The 15,731-nt window shown below is 39.1% G+C and overlaps 1 protein-coding gene across 1 annotated transcript; it reads right to left on the bottom strand.

The window, feature by feature from the left end:
- Positions 1–463: 463 nt before the first annotated feature.
- LOC148823824 (uncharacterized) lies at positions 464–15,359 on the bottom strand. The gene is made up of 13 exons (XM_088928370.1): positions 15,269–15,359; positions 14,632–14,943; positions 11,723–11,919; positions 10,500–10,678; positions 9,838–9,918; positions 9,069–9,247; positions 6,403–6,595; positions 5,486–5,577; positions 3,390–3,546; positions 2,710–2,832; positions 2,270–2,385; positions 1,678–1,759; positions 464–1,272 (listed from the first exon to the last, which is right to left on the bottom strand). Exons 1-13 carry the CDS (start codon positions 15,286–15,288, stop codon positions 1,186–1,188), a joined length of 1,818 nt encoding a protein of 605 aa, XP_088784496.1. The 5' UTR covers positions 15,289–15,359; the 3' UTR covers positions 464–1,185.
- Positions 15,360–15,731: the final 372 nt, after the last annotated feature.

Genomic DNA, 15,731 nt, shown 5'->3' with positions numbered 1-15,731 from the left:
TTTGTGTGGACATTTTTATCTTTTTCTTTTTAACGCAGAAGAATTTACTTGTGCTTTCTGTTATTTCACTTCTTCTAAATAAGCCTGTTCAGAATGACTACAATGCTTGTTCAATCCTCTCCAGCAGATAACAGGAAGAAGGGGTCTTGCTGACTAAATCACATCCTCATTTCTTTTTTATCTTCTTCTGGAGAATTCTGAACAGCAATTTTTAAAATGCCCAACTGCTGCACTTTATAATTTTACTTTGTCACATACCTAGTCTTGTTAGTCTATAGCCTCAATAGTATGACCACAAAGACAGCCTGTTTAAAGACAGTGTCCAGAAAAATGTGATCTGATTTTTTCTTTATGACAAGAAAAACAAAGACACACCAAAAAATGTGACCTGATTTAATCAGAACAGAATATCCCAGAATTCTTTCTCCTTGGACAATGTTAACTGCAACAGAGAAGTCATGAATGTGTTATATACAGTTTATTTACTGAAGTAATTTTCAGGGAAGTATTCAATGTCTCACAACCCCTTGTGGTATTACAATCAGATATCAGATCTCCATTCTCTACTACTAACACCTACTTTGAATAAAAAATTCTAACAAAATAGGGTTAATCACAACATTTATCCTATTTAGTTTAGCAATGTTGTACATTTATTAAAACTGATTTAACAAAACAAATTAAAGAAATCTGGAGTCATTTTCGACCTTGCCTGAATGGATTTGACCTGTTGTATGCGACACTTCAGAAATAACTGAAAGGCAGGGATAAAATAAGCAGAAATAGCTAGTGCACCATGTGAAGAAGTTCTAATGCATATGCAATGGTCCATGCTAAACACCCATTGATGGTAATCACATAGGGTGGCCAGAGCTGTACTTGGGACTATACAACTCCCTGTAATACTGCTTGAATTCAGAGCACCATACGAAATACACCTTATGTGTGCTTTATTTGTTGTTCTCCAGAAATTGCCTTTTCATTACAAATTAAAAAACAGATCAAACCTTCCCTGATCTGTGTTGTGACTTCTTGCATCCTTACAAACAATATAAAATTTCATGGGTTACCTGGATTATATAAACATTACACTAATGGAGATCACAAAGTCTGCGGCCATCTTTGAAAATCAGCCTTTTGTTTTAAAAGCACTGCACTGAAGTGCTGTTACTGTACATAGCAGCATCACATTCGGAGAACAGGAGAGCCCTCTCTCCCTCTTGAGATCTGATAGGTTTGCTGTTTAATGATCTGCAAACATTTGCTCAAAACCTGGAGAGAAAGAAACAAAATATAAGTGTGGGGAAGGATAAGGCTGTAAAAGATAGTATGCACACCACAGTATCTCACAGTCTCTGTTACTGAGGATGGTAAATCCTAATTAAAATGTATGAAACAGCTGTGCAATGAGTTTATCAGTTAAATTACTGTTTTACTTTCCTGAACAGTTTGCATCACTGACTTCAAAGGCTTAAAACATTTCTAGGGCATTCAAAATGAACTAAAATGCATCTAAAAAGCAGTTATGTCTCCATTGAGCTACTTTTTCAGCAACCTTAGTGGCTGTTGTCAAAATGGCATTTCATACTAAGCGTGTTAGTGTAGAAAGGGGAAACTGAGTCGCTGAATTTTGTTGCTTGACAAATGCATCAGTGCAAGGTACCAATTCAAGTTTACCTTCCTGGTATCCTGGGGCAGTATCACTCCATCATCCCAGACCCTCCCTGAGGAAAAGAATGCAGAACTCTCTTCTTCCAATCTAAAGAGGTGAAACAAGACTCTGAGAGAAGCAGGCGACAAACCCTTCTGCATTCTTCTACAGCCTAAATACGTAATCTGTATGCAGTCTGGTCAGCTGCAGATTTAAAAGAATAATGAGCTGCTTATGTTCAGGCCTGGGAAGCACAAACACCACAAAAAGTAGGAAACCTAAATATATCTATAATAAAACATGGTTTCTAATGGTTGATATTGTTTACCTTCAGCACTAACGAATTGGGTTTGGAAATACCTTTGAAATGAACCACCTATGAGACAAATTAAGTTACACTTTAATGCTGCTATAGTAGTCACACTGCTTGCTTGCAAAACAATCATGTTACAGTAACTCTAGTCATTTTCTAGATTTCTGCTTGTTGTCATTTTAAACATTTCACCTAAATTAACATTTGATAATTTATGGTTAGTGCAAACCAGGCTGAATATAAGATTGTAAACAAGAGACCTATTATTGTAGACTGTAAACAAGATTGACCTCTTATGCACCTACTGTTGGTGGATGTTTGCCCCTTCCTCTTCAGGTACTTGCAAATGCTTAGGTCCCACCATCGACATCCTGGCGTTGGGCCACAAGAACAGAAAGTTTGGCTCAAACGACCTGCCACACTAGAAATAAAAAAGTCAATCGTCATTTGTCATTCCTGTTTTTCTCTGTTGAGCGAATGGTTAAAGGATAATGGCACTACTGTGCTGGAAGGCTTTCTGCTCCAGTTCAAAATTTACTTCCCGTTTTTCTAATCCAAGTAAGCTCCAGCAGTGTAATGAGTATTTCTCATGACCCAGTTTCACCTAGGCTGCCTTTTGCTTTATCTGCAAACTGAGAATTCAACTAACGACCTTGCAAAAACTGGAGAAAAGAAAGACAACAGTTTTGGAAACCACTCAGTTTGAAATTTGTAGGACTGCTTCAAATCCTGGAGCGTTGTGTACCATAGCGTAACTTTCCACTCCGTGACAGCCTCCTACTACCACAGTTATCTTTGGAGTCGACGAACAGGCCACAGTCGCCATCATGGAGCCCTGAGCCTTCAGTCTGTTGGTGTTGGACTCTGCCTGCATAAGTGAGGAAAGATTTTACTGCCACATCTGAAAATACGTTCATCAGCATGCAGTGCAACAAGAAGTCAAGTTCAAAACCCCTTGTCTGAAGACGTCTTTTCCACTTTTCACTAAGTAGAGGTCAGAAAGCCAGCACCAAGTAACATGTTTGCAATTGCTGGGTAAAAGTATTGATTTGATTCAAGCCTAAGCTTTCTTCAGTATTACATGAGCTTGAAACTTAGCACGTTTGCACCTGTAGAAAATACCGACACCACTAATGCTGTCACATTCAAGGAAAAACTTGACTGGTAAAACTACCAGTAGCTTACAGTACATGGTCCAATTTGTGGAAAAACAAAACAAAACAATGTTCTCTCACTTTTTCAGTTGAGGAGATTATATTGTGTCGTCAACATTAGAGAGTTATAATAAGACAGACAAATAATGCTAAATTCAAAAGACCTTTTAAATGATGAAATTAAAAATGTAGACAGCTGTGAACAATATAGAAACACTCTTTGCAAAGATGCCTTGGCTCACTGTTGTTCTTTTTCCTCACGAAGAAGTACCTGGGAGTCTGTCAGTGTCGGTGATGAATACGGAGGGGTATTTTGCAAGAATATAATTGGGACGTCTCGCTGATCACAGAGCTGCACAAAATGGCTGCCCTTGAGAGCTGCCTCATATGTCAGCTCGCCATTGCTCGCTACCATCCCGACTGGATGTCTGCGAAAAACACAAAAGAGGCATGTACAGTATAAGTCAACAGTGAGCTGTATGACAATTTAGAACTTTGCACCGTTCTTTTCTGAACTTATCTTAGTATTTCTCTCAAAATGTCCCCATCAGTCTCAACATTTATGCAAGCTGCGCTGTATACTGTGCCATCTGTCTAATGCAGCAGTTAAAAAAAAGCCTTTTTTTGATGTAGTAATAGTAATAACTATTTTCCAAATAGTTAAAGAGCCTTGTGGTGGTACGGATGCTCTCAGTTTTTTGTAGGTGTCATTGATATTACTCATACATAGAATTAACATTTCTTAAATTTATTTTGAAGGAGCTTAACTGCTGATACTGATTAGAAAACAATATTAGATTAGAAAATAATGATTGTATCTCAAATCACTTTTTTCATACTATTGTCAAAGATAATTTAATTCCTTAAATGAGTTAAATTTTCCTTGGCAAGTACTTTATTGTCCCCTTTTTCTGATCTAGAACAAGACAAAAACAAGTATTTGTTATCCTGTAAAGTCTGAAAATCCCCTCCCCAGTTTCCACCGCCTCAAACAAAACCCTTGAGCTTCTAGTACATTCTGCTGCCATGGCAACAGCAAAGTCTAAGACAGAAGCTCCTCATTAATATAAAAAGAAGTCTTTACGAAGACCAATGTCTCTTGCAGGGTTTAATCCTTCCTAGATTAAAAACATCATAACAAAAAATCCATTTAGCAAAAAAAAATATACATTCTACTAAACGTGGAATACAATTTAATTGTAATACTACTGTATATGTACCTTCATGTAAAAGATTACTGACAGAAAATCAGACCTTATTTCCACGGAGGACTAAAGTTTAAGAAGGTTAACAGAAAACATCAGGTGGTAGAAGATTAAGAGTGCTGGACCGTAGAACTGGGATTTCAGTTCCAAGCCCTCAAATTGTTAACAAACTGTTGATATTACTAATTATCAAGTGAGGACTGCAGACCTAGCACTAAATACAGCAAGGAAGTGGACTATAAGTGATGCAGTTTATGAAAGTCCTGCCCTAGATCATATCTCTTCAGCTTCCGCCTTTAATTACTTTATTTGTCTAATTTTCCTTTTAATTAATACAACCACTGGACTGTGTAACTTGGAAACTAGACTTGAGGACACCTGATTCCAAATCACCGGATATCCTGGGGACAGTTTGGAGAGAATATTCCATTTGGTGTGCAGGATTCAATGGGACTTTAAAAATTTACAAAAATCAAGTTTCAAAATCCAAAGTGGAGTCAAGATAAGAAATCCAGGTTCATAGCCTCTTCTGTTTGTAAGAACAGAACATAAGAGACATCCAAAGCTGGAGTCAGAACGAAGTCCAAAGAGAAACACAATATAGGAAAGCATAGATTAGGTAGTGGCTCAGACCTTCAGTAGCCCGCTCCTCCTGAGACAGGGCTTTTTTTAAAACAAATGTCATTATAAAAAAATAATAGCATGTTTACTGTTTAAATCAGACACTATAGGTACATCAAAGATTTATGACATTTTCCCTCCGATGAGTCAAAATGAAATGCAAATTAGAAAAGTGCCCTTTTTGTTACTGTGTAATTAATTATCAAAGATTCTGGACTGGAAGTGCATTTAAAACTGTGAACAGAAACATTTTACACAAGGGTTGTGAGTGTCTAGAACAAGCTGCCCAGCCATGTTGTCGAAGCGATACCCTGGATTCTTTCAAGAAACAGCTGCATAAGATCCTTACTCAATTAATCACCAAACAGGTGGAAACATGCATTTCCTTTGCTACCTTTGCAGGTCCAACTGAGGGCATGCATTTCTGAACCCTGGACTGGAGACCCCAATCCAATTCCAAAGCTTCAAGAATAGAAATTGTTCAGGTATTGACTCTAAAGTTGCAAGCATGTATAAAAATGTGATGCTTCAGATTTCTTACCCTTTGATCTTTGCAAAACCAGTTACAAGCGTTGTCCCGTATAGTCCTTTGAATTCCTGAAACCTGCTTCCATCTGTCAGACGATTAAGGATCTGAGAAAAGGGAATGATAATATTCCCTCTGAGACCAGAAACCCATTAGTTTAACTGTGCAACTGATTTGAAATGTTGAAACTGATTGAAACTTTTTTTAATGTTGATAGATCAAGCATTAAAAAGGCGATGCCCTAAGAAACACAAGAATGATTATGATGACAATACATATAAATTGGGAAATATGGAAATGCACATATTAAAGCATCTTCTGTTTCACTAACTATACTGTATTCCATAGATGGTGAAATACAACCATCATAACAATAGAAATGAGAAAACAGACTGCTTACAGGGGCTCTGAGGCTAACACCCTGAAAGACTGATGTCACATTTCACTGCGTTGTTTCTGTAGTTAAAAAAGGTTTAAACATAGGATATGATAACAGTCTTATGGACATAGCCCACAGTATCTCCCCCAGAAATGGCATGACATTATTAATCAATGTCAAATAGCCTCCATTTTCATATTTTAGATCACAAAATACAATTTTATACATATACAGTAGTCCTCAGCAGAAAATATTACTCACTTAAACATTCAAAAGGGTGAATTTTCTAAATGCATTAATTGTGAATCAATTTTTTCCCCGCAAGAGGTTGGCTTTCAGGAGTCATATTAATTTCTCAGTGGGAGCCTAGGGATTTTATCTCATAATCTGCATACATCTAATTTTATCTTGATTAACTGTTCGAAAAACAATTCTGCGAATGTGTATAAAAAATGATTTCGTCTAAAAGCAGAAGCTAGATAACTGCCTGGCAGGCTCAACACGACTGGGACACCAGGGTGTATGTCCTTGTCCTGGCATGTTCTGTTCTCACCAGCTTGACATCCAGGCTGTGGGTGTAACTGCATGGCGCCAAGCTGTTCAGCTCTTCTCCACTGTGCAGTGGCTCATCAGTCTCCTCAGCCTCCTCCAGGGGGAGCTCAAAATTGAGGGTGGAGATGATATTTCTGGCATATTCATACGCCTCCTTTTCCGTAGCAGCAAAGTGATCCACACAACCACTTACTCTGGAAAGAGGAACATGTACTTTAAGCCAGTAGATAGATGTGTTATCTCTAGTACTCACTGTAAATCCCAAAGCTTCTAAATTGTTTTCCCAACAACTAGCCTAACTGGATAGCCTCCAATGCATTATTTCATTAGCATTCAGAATTAGAGTATTGTTCCCCTTGATATGAAACTACTGATTTCATCTGATTACAACATGGTGCATTTGGTTCCAATCTACAAAACCACCCAGAAGAGAGGTCAAGTCGAATGCAAGGTTGGTTCTGGTCTGGAACGATGACTCTGTACAGTGACTTGCAGAATTTTTCTAATTCTTTAACTCATTACGTGTTTAAACAATCAAGTTCAGATCTTGACAAACTGACAGTTACATACATCCTACTTAGGTAACTTTTTGTGAAAATTCTGTTATACATCTGAAATATTCTAATGTATTCCCTAATAACAAGCCCTGGAAAGCAAAATCTCTCAAATCAGCTCTAAATATAAAAAAGGGGATTTTGTTTCACCAAGAGGATGATATTTTGAGTAGGGAGGCTCAAACGAATGTTAAAAGAGAGTTTAAGGTGGATAAATTACTGTTTAAAGATAAAGTTGAGGGTGAAATGAGTAATGGTATGTATGGTGCATGAGTCAATGATGGGAATGTGTAAGAATGGAGGCAGAAGCTTAGCACAAGCAGAAAATCAAATGCTGACTTTGCTGATGAATTAAATCAACTTTATCTTTGGTTTGAAAAACATGATTTAAATAGTGAACTCAATGTTTTTAGAGGCAGGATCTCTAATTGTGCTACTAACATTGATGTTTTAAAGTCTGTAAGTTGTTAAGCCATGTTGAAGAGTGGAAGAGTCCAGGTCCTGATTCTGTTGGGGGTACAGTACTGAAAAGGCATGCTAGACAGCTGTGTGGCATTTTTACATTATTGCCCAATTGTCACTGATTCAGCAAAATGTTCCTAGGATCCTAGTGGCAGAATTCAAATCTCCTAGTTCACTCAATGAATATATACCAGTAGCCCTCACATCACTGGTAATGAAAACATCTGAACAGATTGTGAAAAATGAGATTGTGGCAAAGTACAAGTTAGATCTATTTCCGTTTGCTTATTAGAGCATGCATGGGCATAGACGATGCTATAATATACCTTCTTAATCTTGAGGAATATAAAACTCATGCTAGGTTGCCGTTTGTGAATTTTTCCTCAGCATTTAATTGTATTCAACCTTATTTAGTGGCAACTAAGCTATAGTCTAATTTTGGTCTTGATCTTAATCTCATTAGCTGTGTTAGTGATTTCCCTACAGACAGAACTCAGAGGGTAAGAGTTAGCAATGCTTTGACTATCTGTATTCTGCCACAGGTTCCCCCCAGGAATGTGTATTGTCTCTCTTTCTCTTTGTTTTATATGTACATGACTGCAAGAGTTACCACCACTCAAGACATAATCAAATTTGCAGACAAGTTTGCTGCAAGCAGGCCATAAATGGGGCTATGGGCCAGTTGTAGATGAGTCTGATACGTGGTGTGAACAGAATTATTTGACGTTGATTGTCTCTAAGACGAATTACATGAACATTTATTTCAGGAAGAAACCTCAGACCCCCACTCAAACCCTCATCAAGGGAGAATCAGTGGAAATGGGAGACAAAAGTATTTAGGTACTTTTCTAGACTGCAATTTAAATTCTGAGGCAAATACTGATCTTCAAAAAAGGAAAACAGCATCTATTTTTAGGTTGATAGATAATTCATTGTTGATCATGTTTTATCAGTCTTTAGCTGAATCTGAGTTCACGTTTACCCTGATTTACTGGTTTGGGAATCTGAATCTGAGGAGTAAGAACACACTGGGGAATCTTGTGAAGCTATGTTAGAAAGACAGTGGTGCTGATCTTTCGGCCCTATCCCACATCTATCAGTTATGAGTTTTGCATGAAGCATTTTCCATCCAAGAAGACCCTTCATGTCCTTTGTTTAAAGAATTCCAACTACTCCACTCAGAACGCAGATCTAGATTTCCCAATAAAAGGAGAAACAAGTTTAAGTTCTCACATTTATAACTGTAGCCATAACCCTGCTCAACAGATGATTCTCTTGTGTATGTTTATATGTATTGTTAATTTGTGTGTTTCTCCTTATATTGCCTTCTGCTGCAAAACAAATTAGCCCTTGGGTATAATAAACCCTCTACATCTTTCTTAGAGCAAGCCAACCAAGAAACAAGAAAAAGCTCACAGTCAACATCTGACACCACCAGATAGTGTCCCAGAGACAGTCAACATGGTAATCAAATTGGTCACCTTAAGAAATAGAGGAATCACCCGAACAAATTATTTTTGTGCTCAGGTTTTATGTTTTTAGTGGCATGCATGTTTGCAGGGCTATGTATTTTCTTTACAGGATGGCTACCGTTATGTCAGAGCCCTGGTTGCTCTATGAGTACCTCTGAGGACGTGCACAAATCTCTTACTCCGCATGAAGTCTAGCTCCTCCCAGCTCCTCCGGGGTCACTTCCTCTCCAGTAGCTGCTTTCACCAGAGGAGGTCCACCCAAGAATATTGTCCCAATTCTTTCCACCATTACAGTCTCCTCCGCCATGGTGGGGATATAGGCTCCGCCTGCTGTGCAGGAGCCACACACCACTGCCACCTAGAGGCCACACACCACCATGTCATGAATGCTGTCTGGGTTGTGTGCTGATGTAATTCAAAAGGTTCTATTTTTATGCTAAACTAGTTCAAGTAGGCAGCTGTGTCAGCATGTGTAGGCTGCAAAGGAAGGTTTATTCCACGCTGAAAAGAGAAGAAAAGAAACACAACGTTTCAGCTGTGGAGCCTTCTTTGGCTGTCAACCGAAGAAGGCTCCACAGCCGAAACGTTCTCTTTTCAGCGGGAAATAAACCTTTACTTGTTCCTTATTTTTATGTTATACTTCTAACCAAAGTTAAAATAATCTGCTATGTGGCAAACCCCATGTTAATAGCTCTTTTGCTGTAATTTTCAAGTATTCATAGGAAGTTTGGGGTTATCTAGGAAACCACTAATCTTCAACCATTCAGAAGAAATCAGGAGCTCAAGAGATTTTAATCATGTAATTTATACATGCTGCACATACCTTTTTAAGAGTCTACTCATGGCTCAATGTTGAAGAACTTCATACATTTAAGTGAACAAATATTTTAAATGTAACCATTTTTAAAAGCAACTTGGTGAAAAGCTTATTTTGTCATTCTCTCATACCTGAGGGATCTTCATGGCTGACATGATTGCTTCATTGTAGAATATACGTCCTCCATGGTTTTTGTCTGGAAAAAGTTCAGCCTGTCAATGTAATTCAGAAAAGTCAGGGCGTTAAATTATGTGTCTCAGCTCAGAGAAGCCATTTCTCACTTTTTCACCTAATCTGCTGAGCAGTGGGTCTGGTTAACAGTATCTGCCAAACGTCACTCAGCTGGGTAGTGTAGAAAGTAAGGATGTTCTTTATATTAGCGAGCAAATGAAAGCAAAGAGTAAAATTAAGTATTTTCTTTCTGTAATCGTTGTTGCCCTTATTGGAACAATTACTTTTCTGTCTTGCTACTTTTTTAGAATAAAATTTTCTGGAGAAAAGTTTCAGTACTGGAGAAAACATTTAAAAACTAGACATGAAATGTGGTATTCTCCTTAGCAGAGTTGATATTTTAGCACACAAGAAAAGTATGTTTTAGTAATATTCCATAGACGAGTGATTGGTTGTCCAAACCTGGGAGATGCCAAGACATAAATAATTTTCTGTTCAGCATTATTAAGAAACTGAATACCTTATGCAAAGGAGCAAAAACTGCCCTTTATGAGGGCTGTCTGTAATCACACAGGAGAAACCCACAGTGATTATGGAAGTTGAGTCACTGCATTAGTCCTACCTGAAGAGGAAGGAATGCACCCCCACTGTCTACTAAATACACACAGGGCAGGCGGTTCTGAATGGCCACATCCTGGGCTCGTAGTTGCTTCTTCACAGAAATGGGGTAGGCTGTGCCACCCTTCACCGTGGCATCATTGACAATAAACACACACCACAGCCCACTGATTTTACCTATGCCTACCAAGGACATATGAGAAGGAAAGAAGTCAAATGAAACTCTATGCATGAATGTTAATAGAAAAACATATTTTAGATATTGGGGGCATGAAATGAATAATTAATGTGGAGGTCCAAGTCTGGTGTCCTGTCCAGGAGTGTGTAGTCACATCAGACATTTAATTTGTTGTGATTCATGGCAAATTGACAGCACATCAAGTCCCAGAACCTCAGGGCAATGATCAATGATCAAGTCTTAGGCAAACCAGTAACCTCTGGACCTTTGGCCCCTGTCTGTGTTCAAGGTGGAAGACTAGCCAAGACACCCAGCTTAATACCTGTGGGAAACATCCAATCCCTGTCCAACATCACCTTCTTTTAGCTTTTAATTCCAATTAATTTGAAGAGCATATACACATTTAGCGGACTTAAATCCCAAAACACACCTGCTTCTAACTACTTTTAGAACTACTCTTTTTTTTGGCCATGGCCACATTTCAATGAGTATATCTTTATAAAATAAGAAAAAAATGTTATATCCAACAAAAAGGATGGCAGGTTCATATCACAACAGGTCAAGCCCCACGTCAATATTATTCGGTTTTACAACAAACCAAGTAACTATAGTTTGTCAATGTTGGTGCGTGCACCACAATACCAGCAGTTTTACCTTTACAAGATCAGCGGCATTCAGTCACGCATCACAGACATGCGCCAGACATGTGTCCCTTACCTCCCAAATAGCAAAATGATCAAGAGGGGCTCTCCACAGAAAGAAAGAAAATACTGAGAGTACTCTTCTCCCTGAGAACATGCAAATGTCCTTGAATCCCATAAATAATACATTTGACATGTAACAGTTGGATCTGGTGGCCCAGAGGTAGGAAGCCAGTGTATTCCAAGTCTTTACAAATTGATGATTTGTACAGGCAACCTGCAAGTAAGACTGCCAGGTCTGTTCATGTGAAAAACGGAACTTAGTTTGCTGTCTTATCATGGCCCGTGATTTTAGGGCACTGTAAAATACAATGAAGGTCACACATAAGCAAAATAATGGAACTGTACCCGATATACATCCGGCTGAGGGCACATCCCCATAGGGCATTCCCAGGCCAGCGAAGGGAGACAGCTCCAGGTAATCCTCGTCGTCCAGCAGCAGCCTGAGCCTCTCCCGGACAAACAGCTTCTTGTTCCTCTGTGTGTGCCTCACAATCGCACTCTCGCCACCTCCCTTTCGCACCTTCTCCATGCACTCCCAATACCTGGAGAAGACAACCTGTTTGTGTGCTTCACCATGTCTCCCGCACAGCTGGCTCACTGTCTTAGCCAGGGGCGGCCACCATACCCAGTCCTGGAGAACCGTGGTGCAGCAGAATTTACGGCCACCTTTAATGAGTCAGTTATTAAAAACTTGAAACAAGTCTGTTTTGACCACATAAGAGAGTGCTTATTGAATTAAGCCGTTTCGCAAAAACGAATGTCCCAATGTCTTGGGATAAATGCAAACGGGAAGGGCTTTTAAAACTGAGAACAAGAGGTTTACCCAGTGCTTTACCCAATGATGCCAACAAGCTACCCAGCCATGTTTTCGAAGCCGATAACCTGGTTTCTTTTAAGAGACACCTAGATTATATACTTGGATTGCTTAGCTACTATTTACAAAACAGGCTAGATGGGTTGAACGGCCCCCTCCACTGTTCTTACAGTCTAATTTAACCAATCACTAATCTACTTTGATCTATTCAATTGCTCTTTACAAATTGATTATTAAAAGGCAGCCTGTAAGTAGGATTGCCAGATTTGTTCATTTGTATAACTGAACTTAGTCTGCTGTCTTGTCACGGCTCATGATGCGCCACAGCCATTAATTAAGAGGTGTTGGAGGCCATAACCTATGTACAAACCGAAAAAGAAATTATAAAAATGCAAACTTAACATGAGAATACTGTAAAAAATCTACAATTGGAAGGTAGGAGGGGGATTATTAGGAAGTCTCCAATCACTTATATTTTCTTGAACTTCGTCATAATAAACAGCGTTTTTTTACAAGGAAGAGGGCTTTTTGCTCCTGATAGTGTCAAATATATCATACATTTTACTTTAAACTTTAGTTTAAGAATTGAAGATATGCACATGCTTTCAAAGAATCATTGCAAACTATCTGAATTACTTCTGCCTGGATGGTAGATGATACTGCCAACAGGACAATACCCATATCTCTAAAGAACCAAACAGTCTGGTAGAAAACTGGACATCTGGGATATCTACTAATGAGACCAGCTGAACTGTGGTTCCTTTCTTGGTCATTGTTAAAACACTGTCATATATTAGCCATCTCCAGTATTGTACCATAATACAGTAAATGTAATCAAACTGATGTAATAAGTATTTCATTGCACTTGTGCATATGACAAATAAACTGAACTAATTAAACTGATGATTACTGAAGACTCTTCAGTACTCATAATCTAAGTACATTATGCAATATGTTAAGGGTAATGTCATGGAAATTGTTTTGGCCTAAGCTTTAAGTCAGTAGTTCCTAAATATGGTCTGAATACATCATAAAAATAAATCACAAGTCTAGGTTAACATGCAGATCAATTAACGGCATCATCTAGCACTGGCAATTTAGAGTGCTGCTGAAAGTTTTTTTTGCAGAGACAGATGTCCTCCAGGACCAGGATTAAGAATCACAGTTTCCAAAGGCTGTCAAGCAGCAATGTTGATACAGTATAAACACTGATTGGCCAATTTATTAGGTTGAATATTGGTCTCCATTTCTTCTCAGAACTTCCTGAATTCATCAGGGCATGGACTCAACAAGCTGTTGAAAGTGCAGGCTTGCTAGCCCATGTCAGCTCCAATATGTCCCATAGCTGTTGGAAACTAGCTGGTGGTGGATCTCTACTCCAAATAGCGCGTTCCATCTCATCCCACAGATGCTCGATTGGATTGGTACCTGTTGACTGGCCACAGCATTAAACTGAATTCACTGTCATGTTGAGGGAATCAGTCCAGGACTTTCGTAGCCTTGTGGCATGGAGCTTATCCAGCTGAAAAAGCCCACTTGTATGAAGAGACCCAAAGTGAGCCACCAAAACACACCCCACACCATCACACTGCCACCATCATCAGCCTGCATTGTGGACAAACACAGGATGGATCCATGGATTAATGGAATTTATGCCATATTCTGGTCTTCGAACCAGGATTCACCCGACCAGGTGATGTTTCTCCAGTTCTCCAGTGTCCATTGTTTGTGTTCTTTAGCCCACTTTTTTGTTTTTTGCTGACAGGCTTGAAACTTGGTTGGGTCATTGGCTGCAATACCCCATCCATTACAAGGTATGAGTTGTGCATTCCAATATGCCTTTTTCAGCACCATTGTTGTACTCAGCTGTTAGTTGGCTGACTGTAGCAAATCTCTATCTGTTACTCTGTATGAGACTCTGTCAGCTTTCTGCCGGCTCCTTTCATCAATGGTCTGTTTCAGACCACAGGAGAACCGCCATTAACTGGATGTTGTTTGGGTGGTGGCCCATTCTTGATACAGCCATGACACTGTCATGTGTGACCCCAGCAGGGTAGCTGTTCCTGATACACTCATGTCGGTTGCATCTGGTGCTCACTATGGTGCGTTTATAGTCACTTCTATTGCCTTGCTGATTCTCCCTCTGAATTGCACACAGGCAATCCTGGGGGTACAAGCCTACTTGGTACCTATACTGGTACTTTAAAGCAGGTACCTGCCTACCTGCTTTAAACTACTATCTGCACATATGATGCTGTCTCTGATTAAGCAGGTGTACCTAACAAACTGGCCACTCAGTATATATTTGCTCAGCAAACCTTGACTCTTCACAGCAGGTGTAAAAGCCACTACTGATCTCAATTTACCTTTTTTCTTTTAAAAATGAACATTTACTGCTATCGTGCAACGACAGGCGTTGCGACAATTTCTCGGAGCTTACCTTTGGTGACAGACTGTGGTATTGCGCAAATTTGCTTCGCATACATGTCTATGGATTGGGTGAATAGTACCATCTAAAACGGGAAATTTACTGGGCAGTCGTCTTCTTCTCGAGTCACTGCTCAGGAAGCGATTTGAAAGCTGTTGGTCTGGCCTTTGAGCGGCCCGTGTGAAAGGGTGCACATCGGGGTTCGACACTGCGCAGGTGTGTGCACAACCCAGACACCACCTGCGCGTTGTTACTCGTTCGCTGACCACACTGGTCCGTAGTTTGGAGGATACTGTCTGCAAACAACTGTAAACCGACTCCGCCCTGAGAAAATAAATGAAAAGTAAACTTATGAATAACTTTGTTGCTATGTTCACACCTACTGATTTTTAAATGCACTTTGTTAAGTACAAAAGAGTGTTTTTTTAAAAAATATTTCAAATATCATGAGTTTAAAATAGTCTAGTAATGATAGATCGTTGCTTTTAATTTTTGACAGGTTGTCAATGATTATTTCTAAGTTCGCGAATCCAAAGGTCACAGTTTATATTTGCTCCGCCGCAAACGATATGAGAATAAAGTTGTTGAAATGGCAGGGATAAAAATCTCTCGAGATGTATTCTTGTTGCAAATCTCAATTGATACATACCTTACTATGCATTTGTACATAGTTTTTTTCAGTAGTGGTGTCGCTACAATCGTACTGTACTTACAAACCAAATTAGCAGTCTATCTTTTGTGTTACACCAATAACAGACCGGCTGGAAACAAGGTTTTAAAACTATAGTATGATGCCAGAATAAAACAAACGGAATAATTTAGATGCTACTCTTTGTCTTTTAAAACTGTTCTTTAAGCACCAAGAATTATTTAGAAACTACGTAAATTTACTGTACACCGATATGTTGTTTTCTGTGACGTGACACATTATCCCCCGCCATACTGTTAACTCAGAAAAGCAGGGCATTCATTCCTTAGTTGTTTTTTTTACATTCTTACTTCTTTACATCTTATTTACTAAATTGTCACTGTACTCATATTTGACAATTCCACCTTTTTGTTAGAGCATACATTAACAGGGGAAGCATGAATTAACCCATGGTCATACCCAG

The sequence above is a fragment of the Atractosteus spatula genome, chromosome 11 (assembly GCF_055471065.1).
Source record: "Atractosteus spatula isolate fAtrSpa1 chromosome 11, fAtrSpa1.hap1, whole genome shotgun sequence".
Taxonomy (NCBI): domain Eukaryota; kingdom Metazoa; phylum Chordata; class Actinopteri; order Semionotiformes; family Lepisosteidae; genus Atractosteus; species Atractosteus spatula.
The sequence above is the reverse complement of the archived record's forward strand: the minus strand, read 5'-3'. Positions and strand labels throughout refer to the sequence as shown.

Bases quoted from the DNA above. Each gene is read 5' to 3' on its own strand.
- LOC148823824 (XM_088928370.1), bottom strand. From the start codon at position 15,288: ATGTACAAATGCATAGTAAG. The intron at 11,920-14,631 runs GTAAGCTCCGAG...TGTCTTCTCCAG, and splicing joins ACCACAGTCTGTCACCAAAG to GTATTGGGAGTGCATGGAGA. The intron at 10,679-11,722 runs GTACAGTTCCAT...TGTCCTTGGTAG, and splicing joins CTCAGCCGGATGTATATCGG to GCATAGGTAAAATCAGTGGG.